At 45.8% G+C, this 23,341-nt stretch overlaps 1 protein-coding gene across 3 annotated transcripts in view; it reads right to left on the bottom strand.

The window, feature by feature from the left end:
* LOC147101758 (nuclear receptor subfamily 6 group A member 1) overlaps positions 1 to 23,341 on the bottom strand; it is a 395,609-nt gene that overhangs the window by 304,906 nt on the left and 67,362 nt on the right. For all 3 annotated transcript variants that reach the window (XM_085965661.1, XM_085965660.1, XM_085965659.1), the window contains exon 2: positions 18,918 to 18,962. In XM_085965661.1, coding sequence (XP_085821787.1) covers positions 18,918 to 18,962 — 45 coding nt within the window. The remainder of the gene's footprint in view (positions 1 to 18,917; positions 18,963 to 23,341) is intronic.

Raw genomic sequence — 23,341 nt, 5'->3', positions numbered from 1 at the left:
TAGGTCACCCAGCGGAAGACAGGGAAAAATGGTGGTGGAGCAGGAATCGAGTGGCACCTTCCCATGTCCCTCAGGCAGAGGGAGTTAAAATTTAAAGCAAAGAAGGGGAGGGGAGGGTCATGCGAGAGATGAAAGCCCAAATGGCCATTAGGGCTCCTCATGACGATCCAAATGGATGTCAGCAGCAAGCGATACTAATCCATTAGTGTGCAAGTAGGATCAGACCACAAAAAAGTCATCTTACACATTATTGGCCATTCTCCAGGGAGGACCCATGATGCTTTTATCCAGCAGCACAGGCACTGTATGAATTGTGTGAAGCAACCGAGAGATGGCTCATGGGTCCCAGTACGACCCTTGGCTCCTGACCCCCAATTAGAAAGCATCACACTGCAGTGGAACCCAGATACAATGAGGCCCCCAGCAATCACCCAAGTTACTTTGAAGTATAATGTTGTGATGCTGAATCAGTGATTCTATTGATGACTATTTTTGTGGTGTAAACCCATCTCCATAATAATGGAGTAATATCCCTTCCTGTTGACATATGCATTTGGATCGTCACAACAAACCCTGCTGGCCATTTGGGTTCCATCTGTAATGCCTTGCTCTCTTAGAAAGACTGCCAGGAAATAAAAGCTCTGTGCCTTCTCCATTTGCTGTGTTCTTTCCCCTTGAAAATTGACAATGGTGTTCTCTCTTGCAAACATGGAAAGGATAGAGACACCCCAGAAGATGTAGACCATTTCCCAGGTGACAATGTTATTGGCATGGAGTGTTTCTCAACCTCACTGGTCTTTTTTGGTGATCTGGGGGTGGGGGGGGGGGGGGGGGGAAAGAGAGGGAGCTGTGTAGTAGTGACAGTGGTCCCCATGCCCCATGGTTTGTGTAGGTCAACCAGATTCCAAATCATAGAAACATAGAAGATAGGAGCACGAGTAGGCCATTCGGCCCCTCAAGCCTGCTCCGCCATTCAACGCGATCATGGCTGATCATCCAAATTCATTACCCAGTCCCTGCTTTCTCCCCATACCCCTTGATCCCTTTAGCCTCGAGAAATATATCCAACTCCTTCTTGAATATATTTAATGACTTGGCCTCTACTGCCTTCTGTGGTAGAGAATTCCACAGGTTCACCACTCTCGGTGAAGGAATTCCTCCTAATTTCTGTCCTAAATGGCCTACCCCTCATCCTTAGACTGTGACCCCTGGTTCTGGACTCCCTGACCATCGGGAACATCCTTCCAAGCATCTAGTCTGTCTAGTCCTGTTAGAATTTTATATTTTTCGATGAGATCCCCTCTCATTCTTCTAAACTCCAGCGAGTACAAGCCCAATCGATCCAATCTCTCCTCATACGTCGTTCCTGCCATCCCAGGTATCAGCCTGGTGAATCTTCGCTGAACTCCTTCCATGGCAAGAACATCCTTCCTCAGATAAGGCGACCAAAACTGCACACAATACTCAAGGTGTGGTCTCACCAAGGCCCTGTACAACTGCAGCAAGACATCCTTGTTCCTGTACTCAAACCCTCTAGTTACGAAGGCCAACATACCGTTTGCCTTCTTAACCGCCTGCTGCACCTGCATGCTTACCTTCAGCGACTGGTACACAAGGACACCCAGGTCTCGTTGCACTTCCACTTCTCCCACTCTATTGCCATTCAGATAATAATCTGCCTTCCTGTTTTTGCTACCAAAGTGGATAACCTCACATTTATCCACGTTATGTTGCTTCTGCCATGCTTCTGCCCAATCACCCAACCTGTCCAAATCATCCTGGAGTTTCTCGGCATCCTCCTCACAGCACACACGCCCACCCAGCTTTGTGTCGTCTAAAATTTGGAGATATTACATCTAGTTCCCTTGTCTAGATCATTAATATATATTGTGAATAGCTGGGGTCCAAGGACCGATCCCTGCGGTACCCCACTAGTCACTGCCTGCCACTCGGAAAAAGACCCGTTTATTCCAACTCTTTGCTTTCTGTCTGCCAACCAGTTCTCCATCCAAGTCAATACCTTGCCCCCAATCCCATGTGCCTTAATTTTGCATGCTAATCTCTTATGCGGGACCTTATCGAAAGCCTTCTGAAAGTCCAAATACACCACATCCACTGGTTCTCCCTTATCTATTTTACCAGTTACATCCTCAAAAAATTCCAGTAGATTAGTCAAGCACGATTTACCCTTTGTAAATCCATGTTGACTTTGTCCGATCCCGTCACTGTTTTCCAAGTGCTCTGCTATTACATCTTTTATAATGGCCTCTAGCATTTTCCCCACGACCGATGTCAGGCTTACCGGTCTGTAATTCCCCGTTTTCTCTCTACCACCTTTTTTGAATAGTGGGGTAACATTAGCTACCCTCCAATCCATGGGTACTGTTCCAGGTTCCATCGAATGTTGGAAGATGATCAGCAATGCATCTACTATTTCTAGGGCTACTTCCTTAAGTACCCTAGGATGTAGATTGTCAGGCCCTGGGGATTTATCGGCCTTCAATCCCATCAATTTCCTTAACACCATTTCCCTACAAATACTGATTTCTTTCAGTTCCTCCCTTTCATCAGACCCTATGTTCCCCGACATCTCTGGGAGGTTATTTGTGTCCTCCTTTGTGAAGACAGAACCAAAGTATGTATTTAATTGGTCTGCCATTTCTTTGTTCCCCATTATAAATTCCCCTGATTCTGACTACAAGGGACCTACGCTTGACTTCACCAATCTTTTTCTCTTCACATATCTATAAAAGCTTTTACAGTCAGTTTTTATGTTCCCTGCAAGCTTACTCTCATTTTCTCTTTTCCCCTTCTTAATTAATCCCTGTGATAAAAATGATAACTTCCGGGAAGTTATGTCATCACTTCCTGTGAACTATGAACTATGAACTGTGTACATACCTCACTTCCTGTCACTTCCTGTTGGACTGGTATAAATACTGGTCTGTTCAGTATTGTAAGAGGCTTCTACCAGAGGCATGGTAAAGACCTCTCTTGTGTATATAGTGTGTTTATAAGTTACTTAAAGCTTACTTTAAAGTTACTTGATGGTAAGTCTCCTTTTTCTTACATCAATTTAAGTAACTTAGTATTTACACTGACAAATACTAGACCGTCAGACAAACTCGGAAGTTAAGGATCCAGGGAACCACCCATCATGGAGAAAATCCTTAGACCTATTCGTCTGGACTTGGACCCGAATACACCAGCAGCTGGCAGGGTATGGAAGCATTGGTATCGTACTTTTGAGAATTTTCTGGATGAATGTAAAGCGGATGCTCCTGCTAAATTGAAGATACTTGTCAATTATGTGACCCCAAAAGTGTTCGAATATGTTGATGACTGGGATAATTACGAAGAGGTGATTCGGGCACTTAAGAAACTGTATGCGAAGACCCCAAATGAGGTCTATGCTAGACATCTACTGGCCACAGCCCAACAAGGGCCAGGGGAATCAATTGACGAATTCCTGCAAGAACTTTGCAGGCTCAGCGTAGATTATAACTTTCAGGCAGCCTCAGCTGAGCTGTACCGCCAAGAAATGATTTGTGATGCTTTCATCTGCGGGATTGCCTCTCCATTTATACGCCAGCGTCTACTAGAAAGTAAAACACTTGAGCTACAAAAAGCTTTTGACCTAGCTTGTTCACTGGATTTGGCAAAGAGAAATGCAGACCTCTATCAGCTGCCCAGATCTCGATCTGCTGCTGTAGCTGCAACCAGACAATTCAAGCGGTCTCAGGTGAACCCTATCATGGGGGAATCTAATTCTGATAATTCTGATGAAGAAGAGGAGGACGACCCCACTTTAGCAGCCTCTTGGCAATCTAGGAAGGAATGCTTCTTTTGTGGAGATGCTTTTCACCCTCGGAAAACCTGCCCTGCTCGCAATGCAATCTGCAGTTATTGCGGGAAAAAAGGACACTTTGCTAAAGTTTGCCTATCAAGGGCCTCTACGAGGGCCAATCCAGCTAAGGCCTACCGAACTGCCCCAATTAGGGCCTATCAAGATGCTCCAGCTAGGACCTATCAAGCTTCCTCTCGAGCTCTCTCCCGAAGAAGCACACCGAGAGTTTTAGCCACTCTCTGTGCAACGACACCAATTACAGCTGCTTGCCCACAGAACCTGTCTCAGGCAGCCACAAAAATTTCAATTAAAGGGCATACCTTAGATGCCTTAATTGACTCAGGAAGTACTGATAGTTTCATTAAGGAACAGATTGTTGCGAAATTGAAACTACATGTCTTCCCATCGGACCAGGCAATTGCGATGGCCCAGTCATCACTTAATACCAGAATCTCCAGCTTTTGTGTTGTTGATATGACACTTCATGGTCGTATGTATCCCTCCACCCGACTTTCGGTGCTCAAAGACTTATGTAGTGATCTCCTCTTAGGGCTGGACTTCCAAAAACAGCATAAGAAACTCACCATTGAGTTTGGTGGATCCAAACCCGGACTTACTATTTCTAATATACCATCTAAATTACCATTTTGTGCATTATCAGCAGCTTCACTTGATGAACCCTCATTATTTGCCAGTATTCCGCCTCAATGCCAACCGATAATAACGAAATCGCGGCGCTTTAATCAGGAAGACCAATCTTTTATTGCGGCTGAAATCTCTCGACTTCTAGCAGAGGATATCATTGAACCATGTTCGTCACCCTGGCGGGCTCAAGTCGTCATTGTCAAGAACCCTCTAAAACCTCACAAACAGCGACTATGCATCGATTATTCGCAAACCATCAATCAATATACCGACTTGGACGCCTACCCATTGCCACGCATTGATGATATGGTTAATAAACTGGCCGAATACAAAGTGTTCTCAACTTACGATTTAAAAAGTGCCTATCATCAGTTACCCTTGAAGGTCTCAGATAAGCAGTACACAGCCTTTGAGGCTAATGGACGGCTGTACCAATTTCGTCGCCTCCCATTCGGGGTTACTAATGGAGTGGCTGTCTTTCAACGGGCAATGGATGGCCTGGTTAAGCAGGAAAACCTAAGGGACACTTTTCCCTATCTTGATAACATTACCATTGCAGGTCACGATCAACAGGAACACGACTCCAACCTCCAAAAATTTCGGGATGCCCTCCATCGCCATAATTTGACCCTGAATGAATCCAAATCTGTTGAGTCGCAACCGACCATCAACATCCTTGGCTACTGCGTAGGCAATGGTATCATTAAGCCAGACCCAGAAAGACTTCGCCCGCTCCAAGAGCTCCCGTCACCTAAGAATCCGGCTTCTTTACGTCGGGCTCTCGGTCTGTTTGCATACTACGCTAAATGGATTCCTCATTTTTCGGACAAAATCCAACCCTTGCTGCATGCTAGATCATTTCCACTGGGAACAGCGGCTGTTGCAGCCTTTAACCTTCTCAAAAAACAGTTGGAGAAAGCGGCTCTTCACTCCATTGATGAGAATCTCCCTTTCGTGGTTGAATGTGATGCCTCGGAGGTGGCGATCTCGGCTACTCTGAATCAGGAAGGTCGTCCTGTAGCATTTATGTCCAGGACCTTACAAGGTGCCGAGCTACATTATCCTCCGGTTGAGAAAGAAGCCACAGCCATCATAGAGGCAGTACGGAAGTGGAACCATTTTCTAGCTCGCCAGCACTTTACGTTGATCACGGACCAACGATCAGTCGCCTTCATGCTCGATAATCGAAAACGAACCAAAATTAAGAATAAAATACAACTTTGGAGGATGGAACTGGCCTCTTTTGGTTATACCATTCTCTATCGGCCTGGCAAGGAGAATGTGGCCCCGGACACCCTCACACGGGCATTCTGCTCCACTATGTCATCCTCCACTCTCATGGATGTCCACAATGGTTTGTGTCATCCTGGCGTTACGCGCATGCTACATTTCGTACGATCACGGAATCTCCCTTTTTCCACTGGAGATGCAAAGAAAATATGCTCAGAATGCCGGCTTTGTGCGGAATTAAAACCTCAGTTCTTCCGCCCCTCAGATGGTATACTCATACATGCAACCCAACCGATGCAACGACTTAGCATCGATTTTAAGGGCCCAGTGCCCTCTTCAACTCGGAACACATATTTGCTCACCATGATCGACGAATATTCACGTTTTCCGTTTGCCTTCCCCCTGCTCCAATATGCTGGCGTCCACAGTAATCTGCTGCCTTGAGCAGGTATTTTCTCTCTGTGGCATGCCGGCTTATATTCACTCAGATCGGGGTCCATCCTTTATGTCAAGGGAATTCAAGGACTACCCCTCAGAACGGGGAATTGCTACAAGCAAAACAACACCATACCATCCCATCGGAAATGGGCAGGTAGAGAGGTATAACAGTATCATCTGGAATTCCGTACGTCTCGCTTTAAGATCTCGGGGCCTACCAGACCAGCAATGGGAAACCGTGCTTCCGGATGCATTGCACTCTATACGGTCCCTGCTTTCTACAGCCACAAATACTACACCTCATGAGCGGTTCTTTGGATTCCAGCGTCGCTCATCTCATGGGACATCACTCCCGTCATGGCTAACTACTCCTGGACCTGTATTACTCCGAAGATACGTTCGGACGTCTAAAAATGACCCTCTTGTAGACGAGGCCGAACTAACCGATGCCAACCCCACCTATGCAAACATACGATATTCCGACGGCCGAGAATCTACCGTATCATTACGGGATCTGGCTCCCTGCCCACTGGGACATCGGGTGATGGCATTTCACCAGGAAACTCTTGGGACCTATCGGGTACCCCTCTCCAGGATCCTGATCGGACACCAACTAGCTTGGTGCCGGTAGAACCCCATGCTCAAGGTTGCGACCCTCCCAGTACCGCGCATGAAAGTACTGATCCGCCACAGACCAGCTCTGCACCTCCCTCTGAACAGAGGCAGTCCGACTTTGAACCTATTGGGGCTCGTACTCGAAGCCATGATCTCCCCGACCCTTCACAGGGCAATCCAGGCCACACAGACTCTGACCAATGGCCAACCGCATGTAAGCGGACCAGCGACCCTCTACGACGGGAATCCAAACGGGTGCGGCTCTTCCTTGTTCGGCGGCTGCGGACCAAAAGGTAGACCACAGCCTCCTAATCCTGCAGGAGGGAAGAATGTGATAAAAATGATAACTTCTGGGAAGTTATGTCATCACTTCCTGTGAACTATGAACTGTGTACATACCTCACTTCCTGTCATGTCACTTCCTGTTGGACTGGTCTGTTCAGTATTGTAAGAGGCTTCTACCAGAGGCATGGTAAAGACCTCTCTTGTGTATATAGTGTGTTTATAAGTTACTTAAAGCTTACTTTAAAGTTACTTGATGGTAAGTCTCCTTTTTCTTACATCAATCCCTTTGTCCTCCTTTGTTGGATCCTAAACTGCTCCCAATCCTCAGGTTTACTGCTTTTTCTGGCCAATTTATATGTCCTCTCCTTGGATCTTATGCTATCCCTCATTTCCCTTGTTAGCCACGGTTGAGTCACCCTTTTTGTTTTATTTTTATGCCAAACTGGGATGAACAAATTCTGTAGTTCATCCATGCGGTCTTTGAATGTTTGCCATTGCCTATCCACCGTCAACCCTTTGAGTGACATTCCCCAATCAATTCTACCCAACGCGCGCCTCAGACCATCGTAGTTTCCTTTATTTAAATTCAGGACCCTAGTCTGAGTCAACAACTTCACTCTCCATTTTAATGAAGAATTCTATCATATTATGATCGCTCCGATCCAAGGGGCCTCGTACAAGATTGTTAATTAATCCTTTCTCGTTACATAATACCCAGTCTAAGATGGCCTGATCTCTGGTTAGTTCCTCAACATATTGGTCCAGGAAACCATCCCGTAAACACTCCAGGAATTCCTCCTCCACAATATTGTTACTAATTTGATTAGCCCAATTTATATGTAGATTAAAGTCACCCATGATGACTGCTGTGCCCTTATTGCACGCTTCTCTAATTTCCCTTTTAATGCCATCTATATACCACTCCCACTGACGTTTTCTGCCCCTTGGTATTTCTCAGTTCTACCCATACAGATTCCACATCATCAGAGCTAATAACCTTCCTTACAATTGTTAATCCCTTCTTTAACCAGCAATGCTACCCCACCTCCCTTTCCTTTTTGCCCATCTTTCCTGAATATTGAATACCCCTGGATGTCGAGTCCCTCATGACTCCCTCAATTTGGGTTGCCTAACCATAGTGCCCAAGATTGGAAAAGCTGAGCCTTGCTTCACGTTTGGGGAGCGGAGGGTGTTTGAGCCATATTCACAATTTCTTGTCTCAGAACCTAGACATGCACCTACGAAGGTTTCAGAAATTCCTGACCTGGGATCCTCAGGCTATATTTAAACAAACGGTTACCATTTAATTTCCCTACAAGTGAGTTGCATATGTGGCACTATGTTTTGTGCCACAGCCCTTCCCCTTGCAACAATGTATGGTGTGTGCGTTCTCAAACCTAAATATTGCTCCTTCGAAGTGCTGCCCAAGTAGGAGGAATAGGTGTGGTGGTAGGTTGTTGATCTTCACAGGGGCCATATACCAGTTGGTGCTGGGTAATGCAACTGCTGGAAGTGCTTCTAATACTGCACTGGTTGCCTGCTCGGACAACAAACTGGCACTTCTACAGTCCCTTGAGGGGGTCAGCTTGATAGGCCAGGTGCAGCATCATCCTGGGAGGCAGTTAATTCACCTGTGCCTCCTCTTCCCAGCCATGGTGCACTGCCATCCTAAAAGAATTCAGTTAGAGGTCAGCAGGTCTCACGGGATTTTCCACCCATTAAAAATGAATGGTGGATGGCTCTGCACTGGTAGTATGAAATTAGTACAATCTACCTTATAATGTTGAGATTCTATGCTGCAAATTGTGTTAATGTTTCATTTACTGAATCTCTCAACCAATATTATGAAACATGTTACTTCATTCTGTATATTTTAAAGGAGAAATATCAAATATTGCATCTCTATTGTGGTGTATGTGTCTTTAAGAGCCCCAGGTGTGCGTAATGCCGGTAATTGCCACTTGGGCTATATAAGCCTGTGTATTGTGTATATCCTTTAGAGCACCCCCCCCCCCACAGACTTGCTTAGTAAATACCTATGAACCAACTCCTGTCTTCAGTGTCTTTATTTACACACGGACACTACAGTGGTGACGAGGATGGGATTCGAACCCACGCGTGCAAGCACCATATCTTTTTTGAAATGCCTAAGTCTGGCAATATTAATGCTTTTGATAACGAAACCGAGCCTAACTTTGGCAATATTGATGTTTTTGATAACAAGATAGAGGATTGGACCACATATGTAGAAAGAGTGGAGGTGTTTTGCACCGCAAATGGAATAGAAGATGAAAAAAAAGCTTCAGTGCTTCTGGATCTAATGGGCGCAGAAACATACAAGCTGTTACGCAACTTAATCACTCCAGCCGAACCGATGGACAAGAATTTTGAGGAGATTGTTGATACCCTACACTGCCAATTCGAGGCAGGACTGGTAGATTCTCTGCAAGACAAATTCATCTGCGATCCCCTAAGTGTAGAAACACAAAAAAAGGTATCTTCTGGAAAAGATTTAACACTGGACAAGGCTTTCAGTGCAATAGGAGCGGCAAAGATACAGCAAAGGCCACAGGACTTCGGCACCCATAAAATGACACGGGGTTTCGAGAGATGTTATCGCTGCGGCAGATCCAACCATGACCAGAGGGATTGCTGGTTCAAAGAAAAAGCATGCAGGCGATGCGGAAAGATGGGACACATTCCACGTGTATGCCGATCTGAAAATAAAAAATCCACTAACGGGAAAAGAATCAATAAGGAAAAGCACAGAAAAGGTACAAATGATGACGGACAGTAGCTCCAAAGACCAGAAGAGCGATAGCGACTCCGGGAACAAGAGACTAAGCTCTCTCAAATTACATAATGTAATTGCCAATGAAGATTACCAGACCATTTGGGTTACCCTCATAATAGCAGGGTCCCCAGTTAAAATGGAGCTAGATACAGGATCAGCTCTAACCGTAATAAATCGACAAGATTACGAGAGGCTATTTTCACATATACCTCAAAGACACATCCATTATCTTAAAAACATATACGGGGCAGAAAGTCTACCCCAAAGGAAAAATAAGGGTGCCTGTGGTATACAACGGCAAAGAAATACAAAAGTTGTATTTATACATTCTACAAGATGGTGGTCCACCGTTGTTGGGACGTGAATGGATAAGGAAGATACGTTTAGACTGGCACTCCATTCAGGCACTGACGGTGACCAGTAAGGAAAAAAACAATGATGACATCATACCTGAACGATTAAAAGACATCTTGGCCAACGCCAAAGAAGTGTTTCAAGAGAAACTAGGAACCTTGACAGGCATCACCGCCTCAATAAAAGTGGAAGATGCAGCAATTCCAAAATTTTTTAAGGCAAGACCGGTGCCATACGCAATACGTCCGGCAGTCGAGGCAGAGCTGGAGAATTTGGAAAAGGCAGGCGTATTATCCAAAATAGATTGGAGCGAATGGGCAACACCCATCGTTCCAGTCATGAAAAAAGCATTGAAAAATAACTCTGAGGAACAGAGAAAAATTTGCATCTGTGGGGACTTTAAGGTGACTGTAAACACGGTACAGTAGAAGATATTTTTGCCTCACTATCCGGAGGAAAACGTTTCACAAAAATTGACTTGGCACAGGCATATCTACAGATGGAGGTTGAGGAGACCTCTAAAGTATCTCACAATAAACACACACAAAGGCCTGTACCAGTACAATCGACTGGTTTTTGGAGTAGCATCAGCTCCAGCTATCTGGCAAAGAGCTATGGAGCAAGTCCTGCAAGGGATTCCAGGGACTCAATGCTACCTAGACGACATCCTTATAACAGGAGAAAACGACAACGAGCACCTTGCCAATTTGGAGCAGGTGCTCACTAGGCTGAAAGAACGGGGCCTACGAGCAAATCGCCCCAAGTGCGAATTTTTCCAAAATCAGATATCATATTGTGGCCACATAATTAATAAGGAAGGGTTGCATAAGTCACCTGAAAAAATTGAAGCAGTTATAAAAGCCCCAGCACTTGAAAATGTTTCACAATTGAGGTCATTCCTGGGATTAATAAATTACTATCATAAATTTTTACCGAACTTATCAACTATTCTACACCCTCTTACTGATCTTCTACACACAGGAGTGATTTGGAAATGGAACGAAGACTGTAAACGTGCCTTCCATAAATGTAAAGACTTAATCACATCCGAGTAAGTTTTGGCTCATTACAAGCCATCACTACCAATCAGACTGGCGTGCGATGCATCCCCTTACGGCATAGGAGCGGTATTGTCCCATAGATTCCCAGATGGCTCGGAACGGCCGATAGCTTTTGCGTCACGCTCATTGAACTCGGCTGAGCGTAACTATTCCCAGATAGACAGGGAAGCACTCAGCCTGGTATGGGGAGTGAAGAAATTCAACCATTACCTACACGGACAAAAATTTACCTTGCTGACTGACCATCAACCCCTCATCTCCATATTCAACCCTAAGAAAGGTGTCCCCATTATGACGGCACAAAGACTACAGAGGTGGTCCCTTTTTCTAGGGGCACACCAATACAACATTGAATACAAAGGGTCAAAACAGCATGGGAATGCTGACGGTTTATCGCGCCTGCCGTTGCCAACGATAGAAGAGGCACCTACAGTAGACCCAGTAGAGATATTCCACTCTACCATAGTGGAATGTCTACCGGTGACAAATTCTGCCATTGAAAGGGAGACCAGAAATGACCCTACTCTCTCACGGGTCTACGATTTAACAGCGAAGGGATGGCCAGCACATGGCGAACCACTGTTGCCAGCATTCTCGCAAAGAAGAGAACAGCTGTCAGTGTGCCGAGGAACCTTGATGTGTGGATCCAGTGGTGATTCCACCCAAACTCCAGGATAAAGTGCTAAAGGAGCTTCACGAGGGGCATCTGGGTGGAGTGAAAATGAAGAACCTAGCTAGGGCGTTTGTATGGTGGCCAGGTATCGATGGAGACATCGAAGACATGACCAAGAGCTGCCTAGGATGCCAGAAGGTCCTAAATGCTCCGCCACAGGCCCCTCTACATCCATGGGAGTGGCCCTCATCTCCCTGGCAAAGGGTGCACATCGACTTTGCTGGTCCATTTATGGACTCAATGTTCTTAATCGCAGTTGATGCACACTCCAAGTGGCCGGAGGTAATAAAGATGTCCTCCACCACCACGGAAAAAACCATCACAGTATTAAGGACCATATTTGCCAGGAATGGGCTGCCGGAACAGATATGTTCTGATAATGGACCGCAATTTGTGTCCGAAGAATTCAGAAAGTTCTTAAAGAACAATGGGGTAAAGCACTACACGTCCGCCCCATACCATCCCGCCACCAATGGATCGGCTGAAAGGTTTGTCCAGACCTTCAAGAAGGCCATCAAGGCCATGGGTAATGAAGACATAAAACTTCAGCACAAGGTGGATAACTTCTTATTTGCATATAGGAATGCAACACATATGGTTACAAACCAAACTCCCGCCATGATGTTCTACAATAGAAACCTAAGATGCCGGCTGGATTTGGTCAAGCCCAACATCCGAAGGGACGTGGAGAACCGGCAGTTTCAGGGCATGAATGAAAGGCCAACTAGGGCCTTCCAGATAGGCCAACCGGTTTTGGCCCGGGACTACCGTACCGAGAAATGGCAGCCTGGAACTATCTGCACACGACTAGGACCACTGATGTATACCGTGGACATCGGAGAAAGCATAATAAGGCGCCATGCTGACCAAATCATCAAGTCATCCGAAAAGGGACAACCTACACCACCACGCTATACATCTAACGATGACGTAGAGATACCCATATCTACCTCCGATCCGGTGATACTGGAACCCGATGAACCCGACACTGGCCTTCAAGCCGAATCAGCCTTGCCAGAAGAACCTACTACACCACCAGAAACTACTACACCCCCGAGGCGTTATCCGGACCGAGTCAGGAAGCCTCCTGAGAGACTAACTTATAATTAATTAATACAGCAATGTATATTATTTTGCATATAACATGTAATTAATAATTACTTAAAATATGATGTACTAGTTAGCTAGAAGGGGAGGAATTGTGGTGTATGTGCCTTTAAGAGCCCCAGGTGTGCGTAATGCCGGTAATTGCCACTTGGGCTATATAAGCCTGTGTATTGTGTATATCCTTTAGAACCCCCCCCAGACTTGCTTAGTAAATACTTATGAACCAACTCCTGTCTTCAGTGTCTTTATCTACACACGGACACTACATCTATAACTAGGTTTTCTAATGTTAGGGTTTTATTTTTTTCCTGAATTCAGATTTTAAAACAACAGGTGATATCAGCATCGGGTCAAAAATATAATACTCATTAGTAAAAAATTGCAGGATTAAAAATAAATGACTTCAGTAATTAAATAATAAATATAGCTGTCTTCACAAAGTAAAATTCTAAAAGGAATTGGCACACATCATGAACTGCATCTTGAACACACCCCACCTTGGAACTTCATCCAGTAGTAATTTGTACATGGTGCTGACACCTGAAGACAAGCTCTATGTCAAAGCTACCCATTAGTACACAGAGAAAATGAGTGCTCCCCCTACAAAATATGGAAAGCAGTTTTATTTAAATTACCAGAATTGTAGTTGAAAACATTGACATTACTGGGCTTTATTGGGTGGAACCCCAATTTTAGAATTCATCTTTGTGGGGGGGGGGGGGGGGGGGGTATAATGTATATACCTTTAAGGGGGGAACTATCTTTTACAGCTCATGTATACTGCAGTACCGGCAGTGACCACACCTGTATAGGGCACTGAGTAGTAATCTGTATAGATCAGTTCCCGTGTGAGCCACGTTGAGTAAACACCTGTTGTACCGTTCTCCTGCAGTCTGTGTCTTATTATACACAGACACAACATTGGCGACGAGGCAAGTTCGAACCTACCTACAACTCTGCCTCACCTCCCGGGGATTCGTTCCTGGAGATCAGTGGATTGGAGGTCAAGGCCAGAGACTCGGGCGTCGACCACAGGCAACCGCCCAGTCATCCAGCAGAGACTCGAGAATTGCGGGGGAGGCTGTCGAGAGCCAGGCTTGGCTTTCCAGTCGAGGTGGTCCAGTGAAACGGGCTGACAACAGGTAGTGCGCAGACCCTTCCTGGACAGCGGCGGGCTAGAGCCCGACCGAGCGGCACAGCAAAGGGCCGAGCAGCGTCAACGGGGGAGAGAGAGGGCAGAGCGCACAGGGCGCAGCCGGTGTTCAGGGGCCGAGCAGCGTCGAAGAGAGGGAGAGAGAGACGCGCAGAAACCCGCGAGGCACCGCCATTGCCACGAGGACCGCCGAGAGCGGCGTTGGCAGCAGCGCAGGAGAAGCGTGCGAAACCTACAGGGCGCCGCCATTGCCACGAGAACCGCCTGGAGCGGCGTTGGCAGCAGCGGGGGAGGAAGGAAAGCGCGGGAGACGCCATTTTAAACCACACCCAAAATGCCGAAGAGTGGCAGTATCACCGCGTTTGACAATGAAGTCGAAGATTGGACTACATATGTCGAACAAACAGAGGTATACTGCAAGGCAAATGAGGTGTCAGATGACAAGAAAGCGTCGGCATTGTTAAATTTAATGGGTGCAAAGACGTATGGTTTATTACGAAATCTAGTAACCCCAACGAAGCCAATGGAAAAGAGTTTTGAAGACATAGTAACAATACTACAGGAACATTTAAACCCCACACCGCTGCTGATAGCAGAAAGATTCAAGTTTCACAAACGGAACCAGCATAAGGATGAAAGCAATGCTGATTATTTAACAGAACTGCGCAAACTATCGAAACACTGCCAGTTTGGAGCGGGACTGGCAGATACCTTAAGGGACAAGTTTGTGTGTAGGCTCCAAAGTGAAGGAACCCAGAAACGGCTTTTATCTGAAAAGGACCTTACGCTGGAAAAGGCTTTCAGCATTGCGGTATCATATGAAGCAGCAGCACGGGGCGCTGCAGAGGTACAACAGAGACCGCAAGAATATGGCACAAACGAAATGTCATGTAGAACAGAGAAGTGCAATCGCTGCGGCAGAACAACACACAACCAGAATGATTGCTGGTTCAAAGACAAAGTGTGCAGACAGTGTGGAAAAGTAGGACACATAGCACGAGTCTGCAGGTCGGGAAAGAAAACCAGCAATAAGAAACCTACCAAAGAAAAGTACAAGGAGGTACATAAGATGACGGAGAATAGTTCAGATGAACAAAAGAGTGATAACGACTCCGAAAGCAGGGAACTGAGTTGTCTGAAACTACATAATGTGATCACAACGGAGGATCACCGAACCATTTGGGTCACTCTCAAGATAGCAGGAGTCTAGGTAAAGATGGAATTGGACACAGGATCAGCCCTAACAGTCATAAACCGACGGGACTACGAGCGGCTATTCTCACACATACCCTTGAGAGACACAAAAATTATTTTGAAGACGTACACGGGGCAAAAAGTCTACCCCAAAGGAAAAATAAGGGTGACCGTTATATATAACGGTAAAGAAACACCAAAACTAGACCTGTATGTATTGCAAGATGGAGGACCACCATTACTGGGACGTGAATGGATCCGTAAAATACAACTGGATTGGCATTCCATACAGACATTGACTGTGGCTGACAAAAAGGATGACGACGTCCCACCTGGGCGACTGTCAAAGATCCTAACTGATGCGAAAGAAGTGTTCCAGCAAGGACTCAGAACACTAAAAGGCATGACAGCGACGATTAAAATTGAAGAAAACGCAAGCCCAAAATTTTTTAAGGCCAGACTGGTACCTTATGCGATCCGCCCAGCCGTCGAAGCAGAGCTGGAGAGTCTGGAACGTTCAGGTGTACTGTCCAAGGTAGACTGGAGCGAGTGGGCTACACCCATCGTCCCTGTGATGAAAAAGTCGTTGAGCAGCACGCCTGGGGAACCAAGGAAGGTTCACATCTGTGGGGACTTTAAGGTTACAGTGAACCCGGTCCTTCATACCGTACAATAGCCACTTCCGCAGATTGAAGATATTTTCGCCTCGCTATCTGGAGGGAAACGCTTCACTAAGATTGATCTGGCCCAGGCGTATCTGCAAATGGAGGTAGAAGAAGCATCAAAAAAATACCTCCCAATCAACACCCATAAAGGTCTCTACCAATACAACCGGCTGGTATTCAGGGTAGCATCAGCTCCGGCTATTTGGCAGAGGGCAATGGAACAAGTCCTGCAAGGGATCCCAGGGACCCAGTGTTATTTGGACGACATCCTGGTCACGGGCAAAAATGACAGTGATCACCTTGCCAACCTGGAGCAGGTGCTCACTAGATTGCAGGAATATGGGCTCCGAGCTAACCGCCCCAAATGCTAGTTTTTTAGAAAACAGATCTCGTATTGTGGCCACGTTATCGATAAAGAGGGGTTACATAAGTCCCCAGAGAAGATTGAGGCAGTAGTCAAGGCTCCAGCACGGGAAAATGTGTCACAACTGAGGTCGTTCCTCGGGCTGGTAAACTACTACCATAAGTTCTTGCCAAATTTGTCTACAATACTACACCCACTGAACACCCTACTGCAAACTGGGGTGCCATGGAAGTGGAGTGACGAATGTAGACGAGCTTTCCAGAAGAGCAAAACACTAATCACATCGAAAGAGGTATTGGCCCATTACAACCCGGCATTACCAATTCGGTTGGCATGTGATGCGTCACCCTACGACATTGGAGCGGTGCCGTCGCACAAATTCTCGGACGGCTGAGAGAGGCCAATAGCCTTTGCGTCACGATCACTAACCTCAGCCGAGCGTAACTACGCCCAGATTGACAGGGAGGCCCTCAGCCTAGTGTGGGGAGTGAAAAAGTTCAATCACTATCTGCACGGGCAGAAATTCACCTTGCTGACTGATCACCAGCCTCTTGTCTCCATTTTTAATCCGAAGAAGGGCGTTCCGGTGATGACTGCGCAACGACTACAAAGATGGTCACTTTTTCTAGGGGCGCACCACTATGAGATTGAATATAAGGGCACGAAACAGCATGGAAATGCTGATGGGCTATCACGCCTGCCACTGCCTACTGCGGACGAAGCACCAGCAGTGGATCCTGTCGAAATATTCCATTCGACTATAGTTGAATACCTACCGGTAACTAACGCTTGTATCGAAAAGGAAACCCGAAATGACCCGACACTGTCTCGGGTATATGATTTGACGGTGAAGGGATGGCCAGCACATGGCGACTCACTGTTGCCAGCACTCTCGACAAGGAGAGAACAGCTGTCAGTGTGCCGGGGGACCTTGATGTGTGGATCCCGAGTGGTAATTCCACCCAAGTTAAGGGATAGAGTGCTCAATGAGCTTCATGAGGGTCATCTGGGAGGGGTAAAAATGAAAAGCCTAGCCAGGGCTTGTGTGTGGTGGCCGGGAATCGATAAACAAATCGAGGACCTGACCAAGAGCTGCTCAGGATGCCAGAAAGTCTAAAATGCACCACCACAGGCCCCTCTACACCCATGGGAGTGGCCCTCATCTCCATGACAATGGGTGCATATTGATTTTGCTGGTCCATTCATGGACTCAATGTTTTTAATAGCCGTGGATGTGCACTCGAAATGGCCTGAGGTCATCAAAATGTCCTCCACCACCACGGAGAAAACTATTGCAGTCCTACGGACCATTTTTGCCAGGAATGGCTTGCCAGAACAGATTTGCTCCGACAACGGACCACAGTGTGTCCAAAGAGTTCCAGAGGTTCTTGAAAAAGAATGGGGTACGGCATTACACATCCGCCCCGTATCATCCAGCCACAAATGGATTGGCTGAGAGGTTTGTACAAACCTTTAAGAAGGCAATAAAGGCTATGTACAATGACAACATTCCGCTGCAGCACAAGGTGGACAATTTCCTGTTCGCCTACCGGAATGCGACACATGCAGTCACCAACCAGGCCCCAGCCATGATGTTCTTTAACCGAAGGTTAAGATCTCGCCTGGATTTGCTCAGACCAAACTTACGAAGAGATGTTGAGAGTAAGCAATTCCAGCACATCCATGAGAAGCCAACAAGGAGCTTCAATGTAGGGCAACCAGTCTTGGCCCGCGACTACCGAACAGAAAAATGGCGGCCAGGAACGATATGCACACGGCAGGGCCCACTAATGTACACAGTGGACGTTGGGGAGAGCATCGTGAGACGCCATGCTGACCAGATCCTAGAGTCACAGGAACAAGTCAACCCCATGCCTCACCCATACGTACCTGGTGATGAACCAGACGTACAGGTCGCATCTACCCCGGAAACAGTAGCATCGGAAGCTGATGAACCAACCGACGACAGGGGGCCAGAATCGCCTCCGCACCAAGAGCAAGACACTCGGGAAAGGCGCTATCCAGAAAGGATTAGGAAGCCTCCCCAAAGACTGAATATATAAATAGACTATTTTCAGCTAATGTTGCATGTTAAAAGTGTTAATTGTAATTAGTTTGATATTTAATTGTTAAATGAGTGTTATGGTACTGTTAATCTAAAAGGGGAGGAATTGTAATGTATATACCTTTAAGGAGGGAACTATCTTTTACAGCTCATGTATACTGCAGTACCGGCAGTGACCACACCTGTATATAGCACTGAGTAGTAATCTGTACAAATCAGTTCCAGTGTGAGCCACGTTGAGTAAACACCTGTTGCACCGTTCTCCTGCAGTCTGTGTCTTATTATACACAGACACAACAGGAGGGGGGGGGGGGGGGGTTATTACTGAGTTTAATCCTAAAATCAGCCAGCTTTTCTACAACCAAACTGGATAGACGTTTACTGGAATCACCCTTGTACAAGGTTGAAATATACAGAAAACACTTACTGGTATTAGACTGGTCATTTTCTAGTGGGTTGTCACTGTAAAAACCTGAAAGAAAACAAAGAATTAGTGATCTGCAATTTAGGTCTATAATTCACTTATAAATCATAAATCAGTGGTTAAATTTGATCTTTATGTTGTTTTAGGTCTTGACATTACTTTTACATACAAAGGAAGTGTCCCTTTTTTCAAAAATGTAATATTTTTTAATTTGCATAACTAATTGCCACATCAATTCATTTACATTAGCAGAATATTCAAAGCTTCAACGGCGCGATTTCAATTGAACTTCAATTCAGAGTCAGACTTTCATGAATTTATTTTTGCCAACACTTGTCTCCAGCCAAATTTATTGAGCAACAATATAAAAAACCATTGAGATTTCTTGTTTCTTTACAATTTGTTCAGCACTTGCAGCATGCAGAGTCAGGCACACAAATGGACCCAAAATATATTAACGAGAAGCCCTTTAGTATGCTACCTTTTTGGATTTATTTTAAATAGTTACTCAATACCCATATGAATCTTAAAGCAGCAAAAATAAAACAGACACCTCAGGCAGCAACTAAAAGAGAAAGGCAAGTTAGTGTTTCATTTAATCTCCAAAATGAATCTCGTCACAACCTTCAGTAACAACTTGCACTTGGGATACTTTTCTACAATAAAGTACATAAGGAAAAAAGTGACTATGCAAAGTAGCAAAGATTAGGATAACCAGAAATCGACTTCCAGGGGTTGTTAAAGGAGAGGGAACCGGACAGGCAGAGGGGTTTAGAGTGAATTCCAGAGCATGGGGCCTAGGAGGCTGAAGGCACAGCTGCCAATGGTGGGCCACAGCGAGGGAGGTGCACAAGAGAACGGAGTCAAAGGAATGGAGCGTTGGGGGGGGGGGGGCGGAAAAGGGGGCTACAGGGCCTGGAGTAGGTTATATAGATAGGTAGGGGCATGAAGCAATTTAAAGACAAGGATCAGAATTTGAGAGTGAGGCATTAGGGGGCTGGGAGCCAATGTAGATCGGTGAAGACAGGTGCGATGGGTGAATAGGACATAGTACATAATAGGATCGGCCAGCAGAGTTTTGGACAAGCTGAAGTTTATGAAGGGTGGAGTATGGGAGGCCAGCCAGGAAATCAACTGAATAGTCACATCTAGAGGTAACAAAGGCATACACAAGGGTTTCAGTAGCAGAAGTGGGTAATGTTATGAAGGTAAAAATAGGCAGTCTTTGCGATAGAGAGATTATGGGTTCAGAAGCTCAGCTCAAGATCAAATAGGATGCACAGGTTGGAAACAGTCTGGTTCAGCCTGCCACAGGACCAGAGAGGGGGGTCGAGTTGCTGTCAAGGGCCAAAGATGATAGCTTCAGTCTTCCCAAAGTTTAGCTGGAGAAAATTGTGACTCACCCAAGATCGGATATTGGACAAGCAGTCTGACAGAACAAAGCAATGGAGGGATTGAGAAACACAGCTGGGTGTTATCAGCATACATGTGGAAGTTGACTAATCGGCAGAGATGTTGAAAAGCAGCACATGTAGATGACAAAGAGGAATATGAGCATGGATCCTTGAGAGACTCCAGAGGTGACAACGCAGGGATGGGTAGATCATCTGGCTACAATCCAATAGGTAAGAGTAGAACCAAGCAAGAGCAGTCCCACTGAGCTGGGCAATGGAAAAGAGACACTGGAGGAGGATGGTCTGATTGGCCATGTCAAAGGTTGCAGAGAGATTAAGGAAGTCGAGAGGGGATAATTAACCACAGTCAGAGAGAATGTTGGTTAGGGCTCTGGTATGAAAGTGGCAGAAATCTGATTGGAAAGATTCAAACAGATGCTGCAAGAGATGGGCACAGAATTTGGAAGGCAACAACATGGTCAAAGACTTTGGGGGAGGTTGGAGATTGGGTGGTATTTGCAAGGACAGAGGAGTGAAGGGCGAGATTTGAGAAGGGGTGATTATGGCAGTTTTGAAAGGAAGGGGGGAAATGATTTACAATGTAATTTAGAATGAGGGGCAAGGGGGGGGAAGTTAGGTGGTCAGAATGTTTTGTGCAAATAGAATCAAAGGACTAGGAGGTGGGTCTCATGGACAAGTTGAGCTTGTAAAGGGCATGGAAGGAGATGGTAGTGAAACTCGGGAGGGGTTCAGAGCTAGGGTATAGGGCTACAGGAGGTGGTTAGCTTGATGAGCAAGCGAAAGGGGGAAGCTGCAGTGGCAGAGAATAGATAGTGACAAAGAAGTCCATGAGCTCCTTACATTTGTTAGAGGTGAGGGTGGAAAGGGCAAGAAGCAGGGTAACATGGAAAATGAAGGTCCAAAAGCTAGGGAGTTGGCAGTATGAAACAACAATTGTAAGCAACAAGAGTTTTTTCCAGTGGAAAATGCAGAAGGAAGTGGGAGCCAGGTGGTGAGGGAATACAAAGAAGTTGTCAGAGATGGCTTTGTCAGTGATCGAGACTATGGGGCATAGAGGTCCTGTGAGATGGCACAGTCAAAGGGGTGGCCATGATAACAGATTTCACATGGAGGGAGAAGTTTAGGGAGAACAGGAGAGCAGTGAATTCAGAGGAGAGGAGGCAAGGGGAGCGGAGATGGAGATTGAAAATATTAAGGAGTCACTCAATGCAGAGGCTATAGGAGCAAAGGAGGGAAGATATCGCGGGGAGAAACTCAGTATGGGGCAGTAGACAGCAGTTTGGGGACGGCAAGTGATTGGCCACAGTAGGTTTGTGGATGGCAATGGCCTTATTCATGAGCAAACAGACATTCTAGAGGGAAATGCGGAGGGGGCCGGTGATTGTTGATCCAACAGCAGAGTCCATGGGGACAGTGCGAAGAAGATTGAGAAATATAAACAAAAGATCAACAAGGTAATAAAACAGTAAGAACATGCAAAAACATCACGAGAGCTAAATATTTAATTCCAGAGATTAGTCTCCAGAAAAGCCTGTAGACAGTTATGTAACCGTGGTAAAGACACTGGCAGATTCATGTGAGCATGGCACATGAAAGAACTCCCTAATTAGGGACCGCTTAGTGTTCAGAACAAAAAGAAAATATAGCTAATAAAGAACCTGTTATGAGACCCTTACATGAAAGTGGAGGACATGAATCAAATGTCTGAAGCCACATAAATTCAAATTAAGGAAATCATAGGACTAAAATGATCAAGTACAGCCAATTTATGCTGTCATTAAAAAGATGGCACACCAGAAGTACAGTACAGAGAAGGCTGGAATATAAAGAGACAAAGGGTGAGTTCAAGTTTAAGAAATGTGACAGAAGCCACAAGCTTAGGGTTTATATACCCTGCTTATGGCAACATTTGTCATAAATGAAAAAAAGAGACTTTGTCAGGTGTAATAAGTCACTTTGTCAAATGCTGCTGGAGTCAGAAAGCAAACACAGTTCAGGATGACACTAATTAGAGATTGAGTAGACTAGGCCTATATTCTCCAGAGTTTAGAAGAATGAGAGGTGATCTAATTGAGACATACAAAATTCTTACAGGGCTTGACAGGGTAGATGCAGGGAGGATGTTTCCCCTGGCTGGAGAGTCTAGAACCAGGGCTCACAGTCTCAGAATAAGGGGTCAGCCATTTAGGACTGAGATGAGGAGAAATTTGGTGAATCTTTGGAATTCTCTACCCCAGAGGGCTGTGGAGATCAAGGGATATGGGGATTGTGCAGGAAAGTGCAGATGAGGTAGATGATCAGCCATGATCTTATTGAATGGCGGAGCAGGCTTGAAGGGCCAAATGGCCTACTCCTGCTCCTATTTATGTTCTTATGTTAATACAAAAGCAAAATACTGAAGATGCTGGAAATCTGAAATAAAACAGAAAATGCTGGAAATACTCAGCAGGTCAGGCAGTATCTGTAGAGAGATAAACAACCCTTCCCCTTCCCACGGCACCTCCCCGTGCAATCACAGGAGATGCAACATCTGCCCTTTTACCTCCTCCCTTCCCACTGTCCAGGGCCCCAAACACTCCTTCCAGGTGAAACAGCGATTTACTTGTACTTCTTGCAATTTAGTGTACTGTATTCGCAGCTCACGATGCGGCCTCCTCTACACTGGGGAGACAAAAGGCAGACTGTGTGACCCCTTTGTGGAACACCTCCATTCAGTCCGTAAGCGTGACCCCGTGCTTCCGGGTGCCTGTCACTTTAATTCACTGCTCCACTCCCACTCTGATCTTTCCGTCCTCAGCCTCTTACACTGTTCCAGCGAAGTTCAACGTAAACTCAAGGAACAGCACCTCATCTTCCGATTAGGTACTTTACAGCCTTCTGGATTCAACATCGAGTTCAACAATTTCAGATCATAACCTCGACCCCAATATTTTTTTTCTCACAGCTGTTGGTGATTCTGCCATTGCCATTTACACTTCATCTAGTCATCTTTTGTTGCTTAACTTGTCCCAT

The sequence above is a fragment of the Somniosus microcephalus genome, chromosome 23 (genome assembly GCF_052327205.1).
Source record: "Somniosus microcephalus isolate GS21.2 chromosome 23, FLI_Smic_1.0, whole genome shotgun sequence".
NCBI lineage: Eukaryota > Metazoa > Chordata > Chondrichthyes > Squaliformes > Somniosidae > Somniosus > Somniosus microcephalus.
This window is presented reverse-complemented; position numbering and strand designations above follow the sequence as displayed.